This window comes from Ischnura elegans, chromosome 8 (assembly GCF_921293095.1).
Source record: "Ischnura elegans chromosome 8, ioIscEleg1.1, whole genome shotgun sequence".
NCBI lineage: Eukaryota > Metazoa > Arthropoda > Insecta > Odonata > Coenagrionidae > Ischnura > Ischnura elegans.
Window position 1 is genome coordinate 19,330,612 of NC_060253.1, and position 24,882 is coordinate 19,355,493.

At 38.5% G+C, this 24,882-nt stretch overlaps 1 protein-coding gene across 2 annotated transcripts in view; it reads right to left on the reverse strand.

Moving 5' to 3' along the window:
* The window catches only part of LOC124164026 (multiple epidermal growth factor-like domains protein 10), a 69,506-nt gene that overhangs the window by 43,823 nt on the left and 801 nt on the right, over nt 1-24,882 (reverse strand). For both annotated transcript variants that reach the window (XM_046541181.1, XM_046541180.1), the window contains exons 2-8: nt 15,581-15,702; nt 12,983-13,126; nt 11,095-11,238; nt 9,773-9,913; nt 4,874-5,017; nt 3,032-3,172; nt 2,463-2,597 (exon numbers count right to left, since the gene is read on the reverse strand). In XM_046541181.1, the coding sequence (XP_046397137.1) occupies nt 2,463-2,597; nt 3,032-3,172; nt 4,874-5,017; nt 9,773-9,913; nt 11,095-11,238; nt 12,983-13,126; nt 15,581-15,671 (940 nt within the window). In that variant the 5' untranslated portion in view covers nt 15,672-15,702. The remainder of the gene's footprint in view (nt 1-2,462; nt 2,598-3,031; nt 3,173-4,873; nt 5,018-9,772; nt 9,914-11,094; nt 11,239-12,982; nt 13,127-15,580; nt 15,703-24,882) is intronic.

Sequence of the window (24,882 nt, forward strand, 5' to 3'; positions counted from 1 at the left end):
GTGAGAAAAGTCACCTGTGCCTCTTGCGTGAGTAAATTTAGGGCTTTGAATCAGTGAATAAGCAGTATTTTTCATCATAATATAAATATTTTTCATCTCTTTGTTTGCAATTTGTACGTGATGAGTATAAAAAGGTTGTGACTTCCAGGTTTTAATGATTGTATTTGCCCATTTCCCAATATATTTTTATGGTGTGCGCTTTTATATCGTTTGTGGATTTACCTATATTTTTGAAATGCGTTGTAGCTTGTGTGTGCGATGGCAGCGGAACCGAATCGCGATCTCACACGTTAGTTTTGTGGAGGCTATTATGCTATGAATTTGTATTCTTGAAACCAAGGAAATGGTGAAACTCTGTCACATTATTATGAGATAAAACAAATATCTCAACGTTCAAGTAGTGGTGGTATAGGTGTGATTTATTCCTTATCTGCTACTGAGGAATAGAGATTGTAAATGCAATAAAAGTTACGAAAAATTGGCTTTGGCCTAACTGGAGAAGAGGTATTAGTCAGAGCATAGTGTTACATTGTTGTTTCTCCGACTCTTCATTGAATTTCTTAAGGGGTATTTTTCTATCGTTATTTATTCACAGGTATAGACAATATTTTACCTTTTCTTTTGGGCTCATGGGTCAAGTATTATTTTTACAAATGTCCAGCAAATGCTCTTCCTAAGTCTTTTGCTCGGATGTTGATGGCTGTTCAAGCTCAGGTGCAGGTAGTTGTTCCACTGTGATAACTTACTTCAGCTGTTCATTGTTTTCCGCTAATGGCTGTTCATGTTCATCCGTATGAGGCATCTAGGACTCCTCCATCAGTGGCACCTCAGCATTAGCTGTAGACGGCGGCACGACTGTTAGTGGTCACTCGGTCTCTTCTTTTGATGTTACAGCCTCTATGGATCTCCCAACTGACTTAAGAGCAAGGTGTTTCTTAGACGTTTTAAGATCCGTAGCACAAAAGATAGACTAAGAAATAACTTTTTTGCTGGGTCCTCTAATTTCATATTTTAAGTATACATGAACAAATTCATTATTGATGCTCATAGGAGACACGTCTTGAGCAAAGTTTGTAAAAAGAGATGAAAAGTCTTGTTAAGGGATCTTCTTACGTGGATTCTGCTACTTACACTGCTCTTTTTTTCATTTATATTCCTGGCCATTAAATACTTCCCCATGTAGTGGCTGCAGAAAATATGATGCATGGGGAGGCGATTTTACTATTGTTACATTTTTTTGAGCGGACTGTATAAGGTTTGTGGAAATATGAGTGAAGCGTCCATCGTGTAATAAGAGTGCTGGTCTCTCTGTGCCGATTTTAGTTTTTCAATAAATCTCTGAACTAATTGTGAAAAACTTTAGTCTACATCCGACCCCTTTCGCTTACCGATGCAGGTGTTTGTGGGGGCATGTAATTATCAATCAGATTTTCCATATCGTTTTTCAATATTTTTCTTTAAAAATACATTATATAAGAGGAATATTACCATCAGCAGGAACAAAAAGCAATGCTTTAGTGCTCCAATGCGGTAGCGATGTTGTAAAGGGGCCTATTTTGCGTTGACTATTTTGATTAATAGCGCTTTCAACTCCGGTTTTGGATCTTGAGATAATTGTCCTTTCCCGCGAGTTCCACAAACATAATATTGTACAGTACTCTTGGGAATGCGGTAAAAACAGTGCTTATCCACGGGCAGTTTGTCCCAATTTTTAACATAATTCATAGCATTGTCAAGGTCTCAGTCGCGCAGGATAGTCCAGCACCATTCCGAGTTTTACTTCAATTAGTTTTACGCCATTATTTGCAACTTAGCCATACGTTTAAACCAAAAAAAATTTAAAGCTACTAAGAGCTCAGTTAAGTTACATAATAAGTACCTTCGAGCAATTTACATTCAAATTAACTATTGGGATACTTATTCGGGACCGTCATGACCAAGTTATTTCAATTCTATACCCCTGTCACCCAAGTTTCTTTAAAAATTTTGGGGATAACTGAAACGTCCCGAATACAAAAACAACAGGAAGCTTAAGAGTGATAACAGCTCTGTAAAAGAATAAAATCAACCTTAATGTTTATCCTAAAGTAGTTATTACGTAGTTTGAAATTTCTCAAAACATAGGTAGCAATGAAAACCAGCAAATCTCACTAAGACAGGTCTTTGAGGTCCACAGGTTCCTTTGAAATATCTCCACACTAAAATTTCACAGCATCTTAAACTAACAAAATGATTCCAAATGAGGTAAGGCATGTTGTTCAAGGAATAAAAGAAGATGCAGGTATGCCAAGCTGATAACCTTCACATTCCCATAAATAAGCACATGATCTACCCATGCCCTAGTTATACCCTGGTCACAGTCACCCCCCGATCACCTTATGATGTGTAAAAGATCGACTGAAAAAATACCTTCCACATGCCATTTTCTGCGAAAATTAGGAAAAAATATTTTTTCAACCAACCTCGGAGGCAATCTTCACTGGTGTATCCGTGGTCGCAGATGCAAAGCCCGGGGCCATCGTAACTGCTACAATGTCCATTGTATAATGTTTCACATCCTGCACCATTCATGCATGAGTCGCCAGCTTTCACCTGTCCTGTAATTGAAAAAAATTTTGAAACAACTTTTTTCCATCGATTCAGGAGGATGTGAGCAAGATGAGTGCCCTTTCATGTAGACGTATCACAATAAATGGAGCGTAGGAGTCGGAACAATGCGGGCACGTAGCAAAAATTTCGCTTCGGTGGGGTGCTTATGTGGTATACGGGTTGTCTTCTCTGGCTTTTCCACAGTTGAAACGATACCGAGGAAACCTGTAAAACTTGAGAGCAATTTCGTCCTAACATGAATGTGCTTTGTCGATTTATTAAGAGTTTCGTTCGCCCTTCGATATATTAATTATACATATTAAATTGAAACACGAAGTGCTTGAAAAATAAAAAAAACGACGAAGACGTTAACTATTTTTCGCTACATTAATCACAAAGAAGTATAAGTATGAATGATTTTACGAAGGGGAGTTCAACTTACCACGAACACAGTCTAGGTTATCATCAGCATGAAAGTTTGGCAGGCAGGTGCAATATCCATCGCCGTCGGAGTTGCACTTTCCATTAACTAAAGTGTCACAATTTTTCTTGCGGTTTTCCCAGCATGGATCTCCGACCTTTGCTAAAAATGAATATTCAAGATATTAGAGAACTAATAAGCGAGATATTTTTGAAAAATGAAGGATTCCTTTATCCGCATACTTATATCAAAGTATCAGAATGAAATGTAATAACGACCTAACATCCCTGTAAAAAAACATTATCATAACTGGTCAGAAATCTTAAGATCAAGTTGACGCAGCTATCCAATCAATTCTTCAATCAGCTAATCTTTTTACTCCTACGCATTTCATATCCTATTTTACCCGTTCCATATATTATTCGCGCTCTTCCGTATACATTCTTGCGATCTAGTTGTCCCTCGACGATTGTCATCAGCTTAAATGTGTATTGCTTTTCGTTATATAGGTAGATAATACGAGGAGAGCTCAATAAGTAGTGCAATGCATTTTTTCTGAAACAGGATTTGTTTTATTCAGCATTTAGATAAACCACGTTATTACCCAATCTTTCAGCTACGCAACACTATTTATCAACGTATTTTTCACTCAATGTTACGGCTTGAAGTCATATTGAAGGGAGGGCCTACATGACAACACTGCACCATTCCATTGGTCAATGTCAGAGCCAACGACGTACGGCATCAATAACTTCTTCATCATCCCTGTAACGGCGATGATAAACGCGCAATGCCCAACGACTTACCGTGCTTTTGTCCACTAGATCACTGTATACATGCTGCAAAAGCCTATGTTTATGTGAGATACAGTGGTTTTCCGCGAAAAAAACTCATTTTTTATCCGTTTTTTGGAACGCGCAAAAGCGCAGTTACTTATCGGAGGTAATTTCAACTATACGAGACGTATAGGCGTACGAGGCACAATAAATACGAAGTTTTTCAACCAAATTGACCGTGAAAAAGTTGTGTTGTATTACTTGTTCAACTCACCTCTTGGAAATTTAGGCCACTCGAAGGAAGAAAAGAAACACATTCTACCCGAAACTCTCAAATTGCCTCTAAATTTGGCATATCTATGCATACTAGGGTGGTTGTTATTTTTTTAAATTTATTTTGGAGCGCTCCCCAGACTTGTTCCATTTCGTTAAAAAAATAAATCGTGAAAATTATTTTTGCAATCGGATTCCGGGAAATGTGCCAGGTAGCAATTAAAGTTGGGAGATTTTGTAGTTTTTGAGTACATAACGGACATAACTGAAGATGATGTTACTCTCGGATTGTTCTATCGCTTTTTTGTTTTTTTTTACAACGACTCGTTCAACATTTAGGATGGCACCCTGGTTGCGTCCGCTCAATATTTGTTTGTTATTCTCACCCGTCGTAAAACGATAAACTTCTTAAGATATGCTATAGAATTCGTAAATATAACCTTGAATGTTATATTTATCACCCGCCAAACATGAGGTCGCGGGTTTGAGTCTCGCCTGAGCAGGATGTCCATCTCCAGGGCATGGTTGTTCGCACATTTTTAATTGTTAAATCTGTTATAACACCCCGAAGTAAAATTGCAAATACGTGCTGCTTTGCCGTTGCTAAGGCAACAGACCGTGGAGCTGCAGATGATGATGGGTGTCAGGAAAACTCCGCGCGAATAACCTTGATCGAAAATCACGGACGAATAGCGTCGGGTTAAATTCGTACCTTCAAATAAAATATGTTTTTAATATTTTCCTCTCGTTATGTGGATATTGGAAAGGAAACTACACTTTCCTGCACTACTAGGTACCTATTCGGAGCACTTACCTGTAACGCAGGTCGCATTACCATCGTAGTGGGTACCATTTACGCATGTACAGGTCCCCTTTCCCGTGAGTGTGCTGCAACTGCTATGTGCCAGTGATTCGCAGCCAACACCGTTCATGCAAATGCTTCCGACATTCGCGTCACCTGAAATTGGAAACATGTGTCGATGGTTACTCTGGGTACAATGGATGTAGTCCTTACCAATTGATTTATCCTTCGTATTGGAACATCTGTTGAGTGACCTTCATTTGTAAGACGAAAAGTGGGTTTGTGTGGCGTAAATACACGAATTTCTATTGGAAGTTACTCTCGCTTGTGCTACTTCCAGTCGTGCGACTGAGCCAGTTGTACGATCTAACCACTAAACACTCAAAGTCTAACCACTTTAATCATTATATTGTAAACGGTGAACCGTTCGAACAAAATTTCCAAAAAACAACGATTGATTTATGTGTGAACAGACCGTAGTTGTTCAAATACGCCAATCTGCTGACAAAAATGTCGTTATTCTCATGCAGTTAACGCTTGTCAAGCTGCCTCAAATGTCATTGCAAATCATCAGCCTTCAATTAAGGATTATTTAAAAAAGTCCAGTCCCATACTTATCACATATACGGAGTTTCTCCTCATGATACACTGGGATTTGTGATATTAACATTATTTGTGACATTAATTCTCTGTAACGCCATTGACGGGTGAAAGAGATAAGTTAACTGACTCTAGTAAGGCCTCACTTGGAATATGCTGCCAGCGTGTGGTACCCTGATGAAGTCGATCTTATGGCGAAAATCAATAGAATACAGCTTAGGACGGCCAGAGTCGGAATGGGTTGTTGCGATGTTCAGCGTTTCCAATATGTTAGGTGAGTTAGGATGGGAATCTTTACAGCAGCGTAGAGCAAAGTATATGCTAAATTTACTTAGTTCTTTCCGCGAAGCTTTTTCCTCATATGACGTGAAACATATCCTTCGTTAACTGTCCTACCGTGGCGTTGACTGTGGTAGGCGTAGTTACGAGAAAAAATAGAGGAAATAGACTGCAAAGCTGGGAGATTTAAAATGTCGTTCTTTTCTCATATTATCATTGCCTATTGTTCTTTTTCTATTTTTCGAACCTTGCATGGATTTGATATTTGAGTTATTAACCGTAGGAAGTTTTTGCCTTCGCATGAAAGTGAACGTACATTTGGATATTATGCATAATATTATTATGACCTCTTGCATGCTGCTTGCTGGTGATTGATCACTCCCTTCGGAGCACCCAAGAGATGGCTCGCAGCTTATTACATCGATAAAAATGTAGATGGATCTGAAAGGTCGTTCAATTGAGATTCCTCTCTTGTGCACACGAAATATCATGGGTCTTTAGAGACAGGTATCTCCATCTACATATTACCAAGCACCTACCACTTACAGAGGTGTTTGGCAGTGGGTGAACCATCACCAACAATCGACAATGGATTAAGATTTACTTTCACCAATATGCACGATTCTTCAAGTACCTATGCGACATATTATCCACTATATCGTACTTATGAAGGCAATTTGCTAATGAGCCTAGATTATGCAAAATCAAGCTGTTAAAATACAAAGAAAATTTAGAAAAAGTAACAGCAAAACCACAGCCGCTCTTCTTCCATCCTGCCCTTCCATTGCCTACAGAAGAGCACCTAACTTAGGTGACATTTTAAGATCCACCCGCCCCCTTCTCCGGCAAACACTCCCCCCACCTTCCTCCCTGTGTCCATGCAACCGCCCCCGTTGTAAGTGCTGCTCCCTGCCATGCCCCACCACCTCACCAGTCATCAATAGATCCTCCTCCGCACCATCTTCTACTTCCTTCAACGTTGTTTACAGACTGTTTTGTAATTTTTGCCCCTCGTATTACATAGGAGAATGTACCACACCCATATCCATCAGAATGAATAACCACAGACACTCTTGCAAAACTCCCCCCTTTCTTGAACCCATCCCCATTCACACTGCCTCACACAACAGTTGTTTCGACAAATGTTTTTTTTTCTAACCTTCATCGAAGTTCTGCCAGAGATGGCAACTACCATCGAGGTGAGAACTAGGGAGATGGCCCACATCTGGATCGAAAAGGTGTTTGAAACGCCCTAGCTAAATATTGCCCATAAACCACCAGAGCAAACCCTATCCCCAATCCCTTCCCCCTCTTCCCCTTCTTCCACCCCCACTACTTCACCCACCAAGGAGGACTACTGGAGGAATTTCCCCTGCCTGCAGCAGTTCACCTTCGGCACCGATGATAGCGGGTCAACCCGTTGAAACGTCTGCACTAGCTAAAGCGGCCGCCAGATTTAGGCACCGAGGAGTGCATCCTTCTCCCCTCTTTTCCCATGATTCAAAGCGTGCAAAGCGTCTTCAGGAAGAAATCAGAGGGAGGGCATCATGGGGCATCATTGCTGTCAATAAGGGATAGTACTTGTTTGCAAGTAGTGTTGATATTTTGAGGCTTGTTCGAATAATTAGTAATTTTTATTTTGTTTATACTAATGAAATTGCATTAATAGAAGTGTAGGAATTACGGAGAAATTAGGTAAAGAGAAGGAGGCGTTAATTTTAATGCCAATTAATGTTTATATGCCTCTTATATGAATTTGTTATTTTATAACTTTCTATATTGATCACAAGTTATCTTTTGCTGCCCTTTACTTTTTTAACGTGTTAAATAATGCTTGTTAATGTTTATATACTTCTTATTTATATTTAATTTTGTAACACTATGTCTAAATGCTTGTGGCAAGAGCAAAAGGGGGTACGGTACGGAAAGTTTCTCGACACGTGATTTTGCCTTTGACAATCGGTAGTCAGCAGGCGTGGCCTAATGCTTCGGAAAATCATTCACTCTTCAGTTCTCCTTGCATGTTTTGAATTATTTCTTTCACCAACGGTGCCGCACTCAACGTGGTAGCTGACAATGTCATGGGCTTCTGTGAAGGGATTACCCTCAATACCTTCCTAATTAGTGGGTATATTGTCTCGGCGCCGGGGCCAAAATACCTGTGGCCACCCATGGCTCACACGTTTTCAGTGACAAAGTAGGGAGGCTATATACATTTGGCAACGTTGTGTTCGCTCCTCCTCTCTCTCTCTCGGTACTACCCCTCTGCAATCAGCGAAGGCCTTCGATAGAATTCGGTCTCTCACGAAAGCTCACCCGCAAATATAAAGTGAACAGACTACAGTGGTACTCTGAGCATGTGCATTACAAAAAGTTGCCGCAACGGAAAAAACAGGTCAAGTTACGCATTATTATTTTGAGTGCTGTGGTACGTTCCTCGCGCGTATGTCGGATCAGAGAGTAAATTTAAATTGAAAACATTGGGGATCGTTTTCTATTTTAATCGGATTGCTAAGCATTGATTTGCTATGATATGCTGTCACGTCACCTCCGACTGTTTCTGATTTGAAGAGAAAGTGGAAAGTTTAGGTATCGGCTATTTACCTTTCAACAAAAGTCCATCATCATCATCATCATCAGCCTTTTAATAGTGACGCATTTCTTCCTTTTTACATCCTTTATAACCAGTCCTGTCTCATTCGGGACCGTACCTAGCTCTCCTTCCCTTCCACTCGTCCATTTATGTTTTTTTTCATCAGGCCATGAACCCTCATAATGTGGCCAGCTAAGTTGTCGCGTCTTTTCATTCAAGATTTTTGAAGACTTCTCTTTTCCCCAACTCTTTCCGTACCTCCTCATTACATTATCGGTCAATCCATTTCATCATGTTTACCCTCCGGTCCCACCGCATCGAATGCTTCCACTCTTCACTTCACCGCTGCCGACAACGTCCACGCTACGCTTCATTTCAGATACATGATCCATATGTAGCATCTGATGAATTTTTTCCTTGATTCTATTATTGTATTCTCAGCTGTAAGAAGATTCTTCCTTTTGTAGAAAACTCTCTTCGACCGCGCTATTCTACTGACTATATCTTCGTATTTTTCGCAAAGACCATTCCTTTAATTCTATTCTTTCCAGTAAATTTGCTTATATCTTAGGCATATAATGATATTCACGTCTCCTTAGAGGAAGCCTATTGGTGTCAAATTTTGAAGCCATTGAAATTTCATGTTTTATTCAATCAAATTCGAGAATTATACACTATTATTACGTAGGCTTCATCAAACGTTTATTTGAACCACAAATTATTGATTCAAAACGTTATATACAGACATGCCACTTTCAAAATTAAATAAAATTCAAAGGACTACATCTTGGGGATAATTTCAGTAGCTTCCAGAAGTTTTTTTTTTCATATTTTAACAAATTTCTGGACATGAAATGAAGAATATTTGGGTTAAAGCAACAAAAGTGCCAGTTACGATTATTTTTTATGTCCTTTATTTCTTTGAGTCCTTAATCTTAAACTCATAAGTTTCTTACCTCATGTTTACCAAAAACCTTACCAACATAAATGAGCCAAGAATAATGCAATATTTGTGCTACTGCTTTACCAGGATACCGAAAAATTACACTCAATAGGAATTACTAATAAAAAAAGTGCGTTGTAGTCGTAGCTTTATAAGGAAAAATACCCAATGAATTCTCATATAATATTTCCTTAGCCCATTTCAAATGAGTTTCATGAAAAGTAACTGCAACTGAACATGTATCGGTAGCCAGTTTTTTTAAACTGTTAATGGTACCTACAACTCATAAAAAATTTCAGAGGAAACTGTAATGAACTCCGTTGGAGTTGGTGGTTAGAATTAGTTTTATTGGTGAAATATTCATGATAATTTGAAAAATTTATTTAAAACGAGCATTTGTACCAAATTATTTGAACCTTTCGCCGGTTATCTATCCAGAATAATAACACAGTGTATTAATATTATGAAATGGTTTTGATTTCTCTTGAATGCTCACCTGCGACACAAAGTAGGCTCTCATTAGCATGAAAATGGTCGCTACAGGTACAAGATCCTTTCCCGTTTGATGAGATGCATCGTCCATGCTGTAGACTGCTGCAAGCCACGTTATCGGTGCAGTAATCACCAACGACTGCGGCTGTGAACGAAAAACAAAAGAAACTTCACTCTTTAGCGAATTTAGATTTGGATATGAATGCGAAGAAAGTGGAAACTCCGACACTCTATTTTTGTTCACTTTTTTCTACTCTTACTCTTGGTTGTCGATCGCTAATTTTGTGAAAATAACTTAAATCCGTTCACTTAACAAAAAAGCGGCGTGATACGGGGAAAACTTCTATAGGCAAATAGAGAGCTTTACAGAGCTTCCACAGGTTTTTAGTTGGGTGCTGTAAAAGACTCGAGAGGCATCATGCTAGACTTATATTTATTGAGAAAACTTGAAGGAAGTTTTTCAGAGCGACCTGATGACAACTGCTCTATCTTTTTAGGCACAATGTAATTACGGTAAAATAGGGTAAATCTAAAGCAGGGTATTTATTTGACAGTTTAAGCCATTTTGTTTTCTCTTCATCAGTGAAAGACTTTCATTCATGCAGTCAAATGGTTCACAGACCGCTCCTCAATAATTAAATATGAATACTTATGGTCATATATAACGTCCTCAAACCTCCCTTGACATATTCATATGGTAACTTTACTTGTAGACGTACATTTTATTTGAAACATATTCCTCATGTAATCTATGTAAAAGTAAACTTCTATAAAGCTGTTGTCAAAGAAATTATTCGTCAATAGTGCTGCAAGGTTAAGTAATGCTTTTTGGACCAGAGTTATTCTTGTTATTTAAATTTTCACTAAAGCAACCTATTTTGGTTTTTTGTATCTCAAATGTTGGCCGCGGTTAAATTGACATGCCTACCAACCTCAAATACATATTTTTGCGATAGTAAAACTCTATTGCCTTCTAAAAGATACATAGTTTTGGACACACCACAAACGTGTTTTCCGTCTCTGTTTTCCCTTTTAATCATTTGCAAACTCAGTAATTTTTATTGGTACTTCTATTACAGATTATGTATCATCTTATTTACTAGGAAAATGAAACGCTTTAGAAAAAATTCAAAATAACCTGAGAAAAAGCATATCTTTTCCGAATAAAAAACTTGAATAACTTTTAAAATGTTGACTTTTCTGGCGAGCGTCCACCCTGCATGTTATGTTGCACCCCATGCTATTTTATTCAGGGTATATCCTATGCCAATTCAACCTTTCGTGTTCACCATTCCCACTACGTTTCGAATCAAAGCCAAGGCGTACCTGCTGCGCAGTCTCCGTTGACAGTACTGTGGAATCCGGGTTCGCAGATGCATTTTCCCTTTGATGTGGAACTGCTGCAATTGCCATTCATCAGTGATTCGCAGCCAGCCCCATTGTAGCAAGTGCTACCAACGTTGGCATTTCCTGGAAATGAGAACGGATTTGAGTCATGTTATGGTCTCGTTCATTCACTCTTTATATCGTATTAGGAATCTGACTCTTGCTTTTTTCAAAGCTTCTGTTGTTTAAAAGTGGTGCCTTTTTAATGAAAACATCATCAGTAATTTTTTATTTTATACAGGCATCCGCTATCCAGGGTAAAACTTTGTGACAGTATTCATCTCCACTCTCTCTATATGTATATACTCTCTTTCCAAGTGTCGCGAGCGATGAATTTGGGGCTTAATATTAAAGTGGATGGTCACAGACTTAGGCCCGTATTCTTAGTCGACCCTGTAGGGCCAGCCGACCCTATCGGCCGTCATCAGCCCCTACATAAACCGATCTCGCCCTACATACGCCCCACATCAAGCCCTACATGTGGCCGTTTTTGGAACTAAACGGGCTCTACTTGATTTAGGGTACCCGAACCAGTCCTACACCCTCCAAAAATATGGCAGCCAAATATCGTCTGCTGATCACTTCGATTAAAAAATCTACGTTGTAATGCATACTAAGCGAGACGATCTCACACGAACTATTTGAAAATGTACAGAAACACAGCAGAAAGGTATTAATACTACCACATTGCAGCCACTAAGTTAAATATATTATAAAATTGACTGAACTTATAAGAACAACACAGCGGTATACATGCATCTTGTTTCTACGAATACATAATAATATTTTTCACGTTTGGCACTTGGTATACTTTTGGGAAACCAATACTTCGTACGTATAACCGTAAAAAAAGGCTTTTCATCCCACTATTTGCCACATAATAAATTTAACTACGGAAGGTGAAAGCGAATGACGAACCTTGATGATGCAACGTAAGTTCCCACGTCAATTATCATATTTGCTTCGTACTTATTACTTTCTAGTACATACAAGCCGCCTTTGAAGTAATTTAAAGACAATAAGGTTCTACTTCTGGCTCGATATGAGAGTATTTGTAGCAATAATTAAGGTACAGACACGGCCTGGCGGACGACGCCGATTGTTTGTTTACCTTGAGTCGTTGCCCCAACGGCTTGCCGAAAATTATCGGATGTCTTTTCTGAGTTTCATAGTTAGTTCCCATTACGCCACCAGAGTGGAAAATTGGCGCAGCGCCATCATCTATATTTTGAATTTACACGGAAGGCGATAGCCGTTGGTCATTATATTGGGCGAGGAACCATCTCCATACACGGCTGAGGTTATACCCATCCTCCCTTTTGAAGTTGTTTGGCCTTTTCGCTATCTCGACGGATTCACGCATAAGACGCGGATGATATTCTTCCGTCTTCGCCAATACCCGTGTAGCGTTAAACATTATTACATGCCCAGGGCTGGAGGCGTAATGTTCCATGCTGATGCGTCCCGTATAACGCTCCCAATAGGAGGAGTGAAACGTTGAGTAAGAAAATGTTAACTACGCAGCAATTGCCGAAGACAATCGCCATCAAAGTTATATATTTGGACTCGGGAGTCGGAATACTTTTGAAAAGCCTCCCCTAACTCTCCCAACGCACCAATTTCCCTTCTCGCGCAGTTGTAGGGGTGGGAAAAACCAGTGAATCTCTATTGAGAACGTCATTTATATCTAGCGAAGAATAGCAGAAAGAAGAAAGGCGTAACATTTCTCCCACAAGCCTTAGACCTCTATCTTTCTCTTTGATGTAAACTGAGGTAAACCTACACTAAACGGTGGAATACTTAAACAATTAACACTCTCATGACTTACCAGCGACACAAGTTAGATTCTCGTCAGCATGGAAATATCCATCACAAATGCAAACGCCGGGACCTGAGGAGACACTGCATTTTCCATTCGTGATAGCTTTGCAGTCAACGTCGTTGGAGCAAGGGGAACCAATATGTGGCCCACCTGTGAAGAAAAATAGTTACTATCATTAAGAAATAGTATATTACCGCGCATTAAATGCTCCAACACCCCAATTTTGTTGAAATAGGTACAACATAATTTAAAATCAATAATATAGTACTTTTAAAATAATAAAATCCCTTGAAAACCCAAATTAAACTTAAATTTGGGACTTCATTCTACTCTTTAAGGAAAAGAAGGAAATATTCAGAGTTGAATATATACTAGGTAATTTCGTCATAAAATATACAGTGTATCCTCAATTTGGAGTAACATGTGCTAGGTAATGGTATTCGGTGATATTAAAGAGGATGTCTAATATTTAGATCTGGCCTCTTTTTTACTGAATTCCTGTGTTTGAAAAAAGTCAACACATATTTATTATGATTTACCTCCGTTTTCATTCTTGGTGTTTGAAACTGATTTTTTCCCACCACTTCGTATAAAAAAGTGTTGGAAATCGATAAAGGCTTGTAATGGTTTCAGTACCAGGTTCTAAAGTAACAGGCAAGAATGAAGATACCTAATTGAAATTTTAATCCTGGTTAATTTTGTAATATAATATTGAAAAATGACAATACATCCTGCATAGCATCCTGCAATTTACATTATTCGCATTATTCAATGAATGCGGGAATAATTAATGACCTTCCTTCTTTTTGCGGTTGTATTTCACTAAATCAATAGTTTCGTGTCATACTTGGTGAAATTGCTTCATATAAATTATAATTATTTAGTAAAGTTTCACACTTAATTTCACACGACCGGTTTCGCTGAGGTGAATTATCATATAGTGTGAATGTAGGACATACCATCTCTTAATTACGCATTGATCCCCACTGACCTATATGTGTGTGCAAAGAAAGGTGGGAATAAAAAAGATGTAGGCAATGGTGGGGATACATAAATTAGACTGGATTGCTGAAAATGTTGGGCAGCTATATCACCATGAGCAGTTAGACTTAGGTGGTCCATTGTGCTATCCAAGAGTGATTGTTTTCCCCTAGAGACCAGTATCTTTACTGAACGATATCTATTTGATCTCAAGTAAAATCTCTGATCTCTGTGGGCCACAAAAATGGTGAACTCTTAGGAGATTCAGTTATTAAATGTCAAAACTAGGCAATAGTTTTACATAATATTTTATTTCTCTGAGGCTTTGGGGGGAAACTATACCCTCAACCCCCTTAAAATTACGCCACTGTGTGTATGTAAAGAAAAGAAGGAATGGTAGTAATGGAATAGATGTGAATAATAGTAGGAATGTATAGATTAGATCGGATTGCCGAAAATGGTGTGGCGCTGTATCGCCATGAGCAGATAGACCTAGGTGGTCAATTGTGCTGTCCACCAGTGATTGATTAATAATAGAGCCAAATATCCTTGCTGAAGGATAACTTGTATACCTCAGATAATATTCTGATCTCCGTAGGCTCCAAAAATGGTGAGCCCAGGTGTCTGTTACAAGTCCTCATAGCAGTGGGGCACTCGCAGAGTGCATGGTAGGTTGTTCCCCCTTCTTCATCACATCATCTTCATCTGGCCGAAGCGGTAATTCCCAGCAAATGGAAATGCTTCATCACATGGTAGTTTCCTGTGAGCAGTCGTCCTACGCTGACCTCTGTTCATAAGAAGTCTTTTGCGAATCCTGCCTCAGGCCCTCCAACAAATATTTTGGCCTGTCATAGACCCGGTTTTTCTCGCCAGATCTCTCAGAGTGCTGGACAAAACCCCTACGTTATGATTTCGGAAATTGTTGTTTAAGGTGCAATAGGCATGAGAGGTTCCGGAACAATCGCATTTATGTCGGCACCCGTGTTAGCCAGTTCACCTGCAAACTCATTTCTAGTTATGCATGTATGTCCGAAAGAGTTCCACTGTGTAGTGTCTGCAAATCGTATTGAGTTCCCTACGCATTCAGACAGTATCTTGTACTTGCACCAGGGGGATGTCAGGGCTTGAATAGCAGCCTGGATGTCGGAGCCTATGTGTATCGGTCTCTTGAGCAGTCCTGCATATGAATATAAAACACAAAATAGACAAAGACAACGTCGCTTTGGACAACTTAGCTTTCACTCTTGTGTTCTCGTCCTATTGCCCTCTTCTAGGTGAGTGGTGAGCTACCCCATTGCCATCAATAGGTCACTCTGGAGGGTGATAGGTAAGGGGTTCTCTGTTCTATAAAACCCCTCTAATATCTGGTAGCTTAGCCTGAAGAGCATTCCCCCTGGAATCTAAAGTTTCTGGGTTTGGGCATCAGCTAGGCCGTAATTTTACCCTCTGATTTCACAGTCATCTTTTGAAGACGATGGTATAGTGACATACACATAACGAAAATAGTGAACACTCTCACCTTGATATCGTTTTGTTGAACATAAACAAAGTTAATGAGTGGAGCCTTATGAATGCAGAACAAGAGAATGATGACAAACTGTGATTGGCAATATAAATTCATACCATCACCAAGAGCTTCCGCGATGCTCAATCCAAAATGCACTGCCACGACTAGGACGTAAAATTCGACCAGTAATCTTGCAGAGCTCTTCATTTCCAGTTGAATTTATGGCTGCCTTTCTCCCCTATATGAAAAGATAGAAAATAATAAAAATAAATTACATGATATTAAGAATCCAAGCGCAAAAAAAACTGCAAGAATCGGTCTTTCATTATGGTGGATTATAAAAAAATTCAAAATTTTACGCGTTTTCGGGGAACTAGCTAAGTGTGAAATCAACGTTGTGTTGCGGAACATAGTAATATTAAATGAAATGTGATACCCCACTGCGAACGAAAAGACCACGGCGATTGGATGCCATCCAGCAGTGGAAAATCACCGAAGGAAAGAAAGGAGTAAAAAAACTGTTGAATGACATTGATTATGTAACTCCTTCCCCGATATTCTTACTCTATCTTTGAGTACCTTTTTCCCCGCCCTTCCCCCCATTTGTGCTCACCGTAGCGGGCTGCCAGCCTATTCTTCTCACGGAGACCCTTGGTTGGGGGAGCCTGGAAGTGGGGGCGTGAGGGCCCTCTGGTAAGGGAAGGAGGGGAGGAGGGCCTGGGCCCCATGTATAGCAGCACATAAGAAAAGGCAGTTCATTTTGGACTTGGAAGCGAGTGTGTAGTAAAACCTCTCAAACCCTTCTCCTCAGTGAACGGACGTTTTTACATTTACAAGATCATGTACACAGCCACCATTTGGAACCATTAAAAGTGCCCAGAGATGACGCAAGCATGCGTCGAAACTAGTCGTAAAGGCCGTTTTTACACGTGGCACGTCATTGCGCAAGGCGTATTTACGGAGGCGCAATCAAAATTGCGTCGCGCAAAGCGGTGAACTGTTAGAAAACACTTGAGATTGCGTGGATGCGAGACGGCAAAATATCTCCCGCTCGCGTTCTGGTAACTTCAACATGTTTGCAGTGATAACCTGCGCAATGACGTGCCTCGTGTAAAACAACCTTAATGCCCCTGGCACATGACACGTTTTCACCAGTGCGAGAAAAAACTTTAAAACAAGAAAACGTCAGAGTCAACATTAAAGAAGTGGACGTGTCCTACACCATTTACATATTTCATTTTAGACCAGTGTGATTAGCGTCCTTTTTTCCTTTTCTTGGGTGTTATCTGGGTTTCATTGTCTATGATTACGATTGTTCACGCCACTGTTTCTGCCAACTATCGATAGTACTAGACAGTAGCGAAAGTACTCTGAAATATTGCGCTCCTCCTCACTTTCTCTTTACTTTCTTTCACTTCACTGTATTTCCTGCTCTTCAACTATTTTACCTTCTTATTCCTTGGGCTTATTTAATTCCTATTATTTTAAATCGACAAGAGATCTCAAGACCTAATGCAACAGTTTCATCAAGAGCCATCAATCGTTTCGTAATGGATTCTAATTAAACGGTTCATTTTAACATCCTACCTTGTCTTGATGTTGTAAAATTGATGTCATAACCTTTAAAGGGCAGGTTTAAATCCCAGTTGTATCACTGTATGGCCGGGCCTTTAAATGGCCTAGGTTTAAAATATATGCAGCTCTCCAGATAGCTCTCATAAACTCATTATCATCACCATCTTGTGGTGCTCTGCCCGTCGGCAGATCCTCCGCGCCAATGCTGTCTCCATTCCCTCCTGACTCTGGCCATCTCTTTGAAGTTTCCATGTCCTCCAACTTTTACGGTGTCAATAAACTCCAGCCTTCTCCTTCTTCTGATCCCTTCCACCGTTCCCTCCATAGCTACTTTCAAAATTCCATTCCCGCTCATCAAATGTCCCAGCCAGTTACCCTTCCTTTGATTTATTTTGTCCATCAACGTTCTTTTCTCATCCATCCTATTTAACACTCGCTCATTCCTAACTCGATCCGTCCATCGTATTCCCTTTATCTCCCTCCAAACCCACATCTCAAACGCCCCAATCCTGTCCCTGTCTCTCTTCCCCATCGTCCAAGTCTCACATCCATACATAAGCACACTCGACACATGGCATTTCACCAATCTCTTCCTCAATTTTAGTTCCAGTGCCTTGTTACACAAGGCTCCTTTCTTCTTCATGAAAACTTCTCTCGCCGTTCCTATCCTTCTTTTTATTTCACCTATACTTTTCCAGTCTTCATTTATCAAATTTCCCAAGTAGCTGTAGGTTATCACATTCTCTATATCACCCTCTATTGTTTTCACCCTCATTCAAACTCATTATAAGCCGATTTTAAACAAAGTGTGTCTCAGTGGTGCCTAAAGGGACCGCAAGGACATTAAGGAAAGCATTAGGTGGTCTCTCTTGAGACCATAAGAACGATAAGTACTGCATTATTACGCAGTTCCTGACTTTCTCTTTTCTGCAAAGTAGCTTTATAGCAAACTTTTGTTTATTAAATTTTTGATTGAAACATAGAGACGGCAAAAGTTATGTGCTAAGTTATAAAAAATCCACGCAGCAAGGTACAAATTTTACAAATAAGACATAAAAGGAATGGTAAATCTTTGTAGATATACTACAGAAAAAATACACAGGTACTTAACGCTTTAAAAACGGATACTCTATTGCACCTACTGTGATTGCAAAGCCTCCATTGGATTTAGATGGCGAATTTTCAGAAATCCGTATTTAATTTTTGTTTCTGAATATAACTCGAGGTACTTCTCCAGTATTAGTGTTAGAACATTGTATTTTCATTCAGCTCTGAGCTATACTGAAAATTTTAGTGTTCTAGCTGATCAGGAGAAGGTCGGAATTGGAGTTGCAAGATTTTTCTCGGAAGAACAAACAAAAAAGCGAGTACATTAAAACGTGGTACAAAATTAATGCCAACTATTAATTACTTTCAATATAATTTTTTGGAAAAAAATAATTTGTGATCGTAGCACTTAAAGCCACTAAAAAGGTATACGGCTTCAGACGGGTTTTGATAATGTTACTAGAGTTATAAAGCCATTCATTTCCGATAAAGGCCCCAGATAAATGACGTCTTCTGCTATCATCCTTTTAAAGAAATGTTCCGTTATCATACTATTCTGTTAAACCTATCATTTAAAGCTATTAATAAATCTTAATGGAAATAAAAAATTAAAATAAATCTTTCTGAAGTGTTTTTCAACGATAAACTTCGTAACTGTTCTGAATGAAGAAAGAATATTTCCGAGTTTGTTGTTCACTCGGGCAGTATTTGGGAGTTGAATAAGTGCCCGCCGACGGCGCGCGAGTAACGGCTCACACAAAAGGCTAACCTTCAATTAATTTCCATCGTATTATTTATCGTTGTTGTCCCAAGCAATAAATGAATCGTTGAAAAATACATTTCTAAGATTCTACAATTCTCCCAATGCGGTTATTTTCACTAGAAAATGCTAAATATTCGGTTTTGTACGTACCCCTCAAACTTTCCTGGCTGAGGGATTATTACCTTGTGGGTAAAAAAGGAAGAATAAGAATGTTTTGTAAATAGTAATAATGCAGCACAAATAGCTGTAGTTTATTGATAAGCGCATTCAATTCATGCATTTACATAAATTCCACATAAAAAATACTGTTTTAATTCTGTGCTTTAATAACAAAAAGAAAAGCGTTTCTTACTTTCAAATAAAAGAGCGCGCAGCCTACTCACCGAAAATTTTCTTATCTTCGGGTGAATATCATGAATGAGTTTGTGCGTTGGAAGCTGTGATATCAATCCCTGTGAATTCTACGCTATTGTAGGTTTAAAATTGATGGTGTATTACATCAATCGATTCAATCTCCTAATATATTTCTACTGTATTGATACATTTTTCTCAACTTATACGCAACCAAACTCTACAAATGAGGTACCAAAATGCACAGAATTTATCAGAGAACATGCTACGGCATATCTTACTTCCTAGATATTGCTATTGTTTCCTAAAATTGGTTTAAAAAACGGCCATTGATATTTCTCTTAGGGGATGAGGCAATCCACCATCTTGACGTCACGCACTTGCTCCATGGTTTATTTCAGTATATTTAATTGATACCAATTTAGTTTAGATTCCGGCAAGATTGTCCTCATCCCAAGAATACAGTTAACACCGTCGGATCCCACCATGCCTTTTAATTTGACTCTCAACCAATTTCCCATTAAGGTTTCCTATGCGATGACTATTAATAAGGCTCAGGGTCAGATTTTACAAAGAGCTGGCTTATTCCTGCCAGACCCTGTATTCTCTCATGGCCAACTTTATGTAGCATTCTCTAAGGTAAGATCTTTTCAAAATATTTTTGTAAATATTAAGGAAAATGCTAAACAAGTATTTACAGAGGATAGTGTAATTAATTCCAATGTTGTGTTTAAAGAGGTCCTCTGACCTCAATTTGTACATGAACATTCCAATTAAATTTGTACATAAGACCCTGCCTTTTTTGTACATTTTAAAATTAGATACGCGCCTATCCCTCTGTGGACCTGCATTGAAAAGAGCGGAGGAAGCCCGCTGGGAGCAGGTGTATCACGCTCGTAGTACCGAATTCCGTCATCGGCTAGGCAATTTACAAATTTTCCAAGGCCAAACACTAGATGATATATAAACATTTTGTCATTTTTATATATTTTCATAGCTATTAGTATTTCAATTGATGACTGAGGCTACAATAGTGAAGCTCTAATCCTCCTCCTTCTACTAACGCAATTCATTTTGTGAAGTGCCTGAATCGCGCACGATATTATCTCCTCCCGCTATCACTCAATGAAAATGTTTATTCCCTTCCAAGGAAAGTCTGATACCCATTCAAGTTTAAGATAAGATGGGAGTAATAGTACGGTCGATTAGAAAGCCTGTAGATATTTAAAATTACTCAACTTCGATGTTGGCGCCTTTAACTTCTTTGGCACAATTGAGTAGCGGAATGGACGTACGAATCAAGACTTAACCCAAACTAGTAAAGTGAACGCATAAAATCGTTTCAGGCTCGATTTTGTGGAAGTTTGCAATATCCATGATAAAAACACAAAAGGTAATTTCCGCACTATTTAATTTCACGCTCAATTTCCACACAATTTGAGTGATGAATTAAACAGCGTGGAAATCACCGTTTGCGTTTTTATCATAGTAAATTAAATGTAGAATTTTAGTTTTTCCCGGCGTATAACTTGAAGGAATAACTCTCGGGTATTCCATCCGTGTGGTTTTGGGAAATGTTTCCCATTTTTTCGAAGGCTGAGTCTGCCATCGTATTCAGGGGTTGAATGAGGAGCCTAATACATGTTGATATTTTAATTATTGTCTAATTAAATAGCATAAAATAAATAAAATTACAACAAGAATTTTGCACCACCTTCTACCCCTGAAGACGATAATTTAACCCTCAACCGGTGTCGCAAGGTCTGAGACACCACTGCGTTTTTAAAATAATGAATATTTTCAAAATTACTATTTCAAAATATCTGTAATCCTCGTGGGCGTCATAATTTTGTTTTATAATGAGATAGCACTCTTAAAATGTTACGTTCTTATTATTTATTTCTGAAAATTCGCTACAGAATTTTAGTAGCGGTCTGTGAGACCTCGCGTCACTAAATTGGAAAAAAACGAATAAACGTAATGCTGGTGGAAATAATTCATTAAGTTGTTAAAAAACAATTCCAAGTAATTTTTCAAGAATAATAATACAGTAGATTCCGTTTAATGGGTCCACCAGTTACTAGGGGCAGCCGCTTAATTGGGGCAGATCTTGAAGAACAGAACCCAATAGAGGAATATCCCAGAGTATTCTCCGCTTAATTGGGACAGCATGCCGATTTATTGGGCCATGACTCGGCGACATAAACTCTATAATCGTGGTGAAATTAAAATGTTTTGTTTCCAGATTACCATTTTTATATTTTCCTCCTTTGATTTACTCTTATTTTTCAGAAATTTTTCTATTTTTGCCCTATTTTGAGAGCTCTTGTTGTGATACTATCCGCAAGAGGATAGGACTTTTCTTTAATAGGACTTCGTGAAAGACATTCATTCAGCGTCGCCCGAGGCTGTGAAAAATATTTTTGACTAAATTGTTATAAATCTTAAAAATTATAATAAATTACCTAAACTCGCTGATTTATTAATCAAATTAATAGTTTAATAAATGTATGTTGCATTATAAACATTCTTTGGTCTTCTTTCTATCATTTCAACGTTTGTTTAAGCCTATATACAGGGTGGTTCGCCTAATTGGGGCAGCCGCTTAATTGGGGCAAAGTGCACAAGTCCCGATATGTCCCTATTAACCGGAATCTACTGTAATTAATAATTTGTAAGGAAGCATTTTTAGTTGCACAATGTGGATAATTAAGTACTTAATTTAAAAAAGTATGATAATAATAACAACTCAAGTGTTTTTGATATCAATATTTTGATCCTGTTTCAAATAACAATTTGTACTGAAAAAGTTGGTTCTTATTAGGAATGCATTATATTAAATATAAGTCTTATAATAGTTGAGAAGACAAAGAGAAATTAAACAAAACAACAAAAATGCCGTTGCAACGTTCTATGAATTTTTGTTTTATCGCGGTCTCCCAGACCGCACGTCACTGGAAGTGTAACCAACATTTCACGTCACTAGTTAAGGGTTAATTTATTACTGTTGCTACATAATCAATGTGATATTTCGCAAGCAGGACAAGCAGCACTGACATTCACATACTTAATGACTCGAATCGCAACCAAAAGTTATGGAATGAGAGTAAATTAAGGCAGTGCAACGAATATGAAAGCAAAATCACCGATTTACCGTGCACTCACATGTTTTTTAGATTGATGTTGGAAGGAATTGGGAACGGGAGGTATAAAAATTGCTCGCACATAATAGCAATAGGAATCTAGCAACTTCTTCGTTCTAATTTCTGGGATACTTAGCCAGAAAGCTATTGAAGAGACGTCAAGGTGTGCGAGAGTTGTTCATGATTTTTATATGCTAATTTAATGAGCAAAATAATTTTTGGCCTGAATGAATCCGTGCATATGCAACTATACATTAATTTCGCAGTTAACTACAATGGAAATTATTTTCATCTCAAGGCTCATCAAGGAATTTAATATGTTAAAAAGTAGTTAATTTTCCGCAAATTTGTCTTCCATAAGACACGCAGTCGGGCATTTTGGATGGAACACGGGTTGCATACAATCATTCTCACTCTTCGTAAAACCAGAAGATTCTATAGATAAACTTTAAATGTAGTCAAAATGATCTTGACTGCTGTATTCGTCCTTGTTTATTTGTAAAGCGAGCTAATTGTAGCTATTTTTTCTCCGTTGGTATTCTGCCTCGAAATTCAGCCTAAATTTTCGGCTCGGGCGGCTTCGGATGAATATATCCGATTGTGAAATAATATCAGATCAGAGACCCTCATTAAAGTCGACAACTTTCCAGCACAGAGAAAATTTGATCCATAAGAACAGTCATTTTTCGGCCCAAACTACTATATATTACTACCCATGGGGTTTAATCTGTCGTGACGAATAAGAATGACAATATTCGAAGAGCTTTTATATATTCAAAAGAATCTTTCAATTATTGAGTAATTGCTGGAAGCAAATACTATATCACGATGGACGTAAAAAGTTCCCGTGGAAGTTAACTGTTACACGCTAACTGTAATCGGTCACTTTTTGAACTTCCTGAAACAAATCCTTTGTTTTTATTCAATGCGCGACGCCAAGCTTTTTTTCAAACGTTGGAGACAGTGAATAATTAATGAAAACTTGCCTTCCAAACAGGACTGACCTCTAGCTCTACTTACGCATGTGGAAGACCATTTTTTATAATGCATTAACAGATAGTTTTGATTCTAGCAAATGGCAATTAATGTTATTGTTATGAAGATGATTACAAGTAGTATTATTGCCCAGAGTTACAGAAATAAAAAAAATAAACAATTAATTTCTTTCTTAAGGGTTTCAATGTAAAAAAGGTACGATATATCTCTGCATTTCCTGAAAGATTTCTTAAAAATATTAAATATCATTGGATAAGGCTTGAAAAGTTTTTCTGTTGAAGCGTTTCATGCAAGTATGGCCCTATTTATGAAAAAAGTGTTTATAACTATGGCCCTTGATGACCAGCACCTCTTCTCGAACTGGTGATCACTTTTCTCCCTCCCAGTTTGGTTTCGCTATTTCCCTCGTAAAAATGTATCATACTCCTCCCCCAATTAATTATCCTGTACACTCCTCATATCCTATCAGGCAACGCATCACATTTGAAGAATCGATTGAAAAACTCGCATATTATATCAAGGTCTTGCATTTCGGCTGTTTGTAGCAAACCAATGTCGACCGATAGTCATTTAAAAGTGTGCATTGATGCTACATCCCAAAAATTTACGTGATGTGCAAAATTCAAGCCTTCATTCATCTATTATCTTCGCTTCTTCATGGTAGCATTCTACATCGATTAGTGCCATCCCAAGCGGAAACAAAAGTCAAAATGACGTTCAGGTGACGTCAAGTTGACGAGGTTGTCGTCAAGATTTACTTCGCCTCTTCTCATGACGTGAAAATGACTTCATCATGACCATGCGCATCGATGCGCATGGTCACGATGAAGTCATTATATGATCACATGATAGTCATGAAGTCAGAAAATAGTCACAATTGGCACCCCATATGACATCATTTTGACTTTTGAGAAATTACCATATTTTGACATCATTTTGAGGTATTTTTGACTTTTCTGTTCCGCTTGGGATATTACCATTCGATATACACATCCATGAGTACTAAATGAACTACATTGCTTGCTACAATTTGGAAACATACTGCAGTACCGTAACCGGCATCGTTGCAACCGCCGTCATCTACAGTTTTCCCCAAGAAGACTCATTCCAAAAGGAACTTATAATTGACAGCTTGTACGTTGGTAAAATGAAAAATATTAGGCCTACTATAAGCTATTCCTGTCCAAAATTCCAGTATTCATATCATTAAATATATCACAACATGGAAAACAAAATCATGAAGAGATAAAAAAGTATCGTTACCTTGGAAGCCGAATAATCAACATTGGACGAACCAAGAAAGCAAGAAAGATATAGTCAGCAGAATAGAGCGGTCGAAGAGGGCTTTCTGCAGAAAGGATAATTTTCTTACAGCTGAGAATACAACAATGAAGGAAGGAAACCGTTTATCAGATGCTACATATGGAGCTTTTCTCTCAAATGGAGCGAGGCTTGGAGGTTGAAAGCAGCAGAGAAGTCAAGAGTGGAAGCATTTGAAATGTGGTGCTACCGAATAATGATGAAGGTAAAATGGATCGACCGT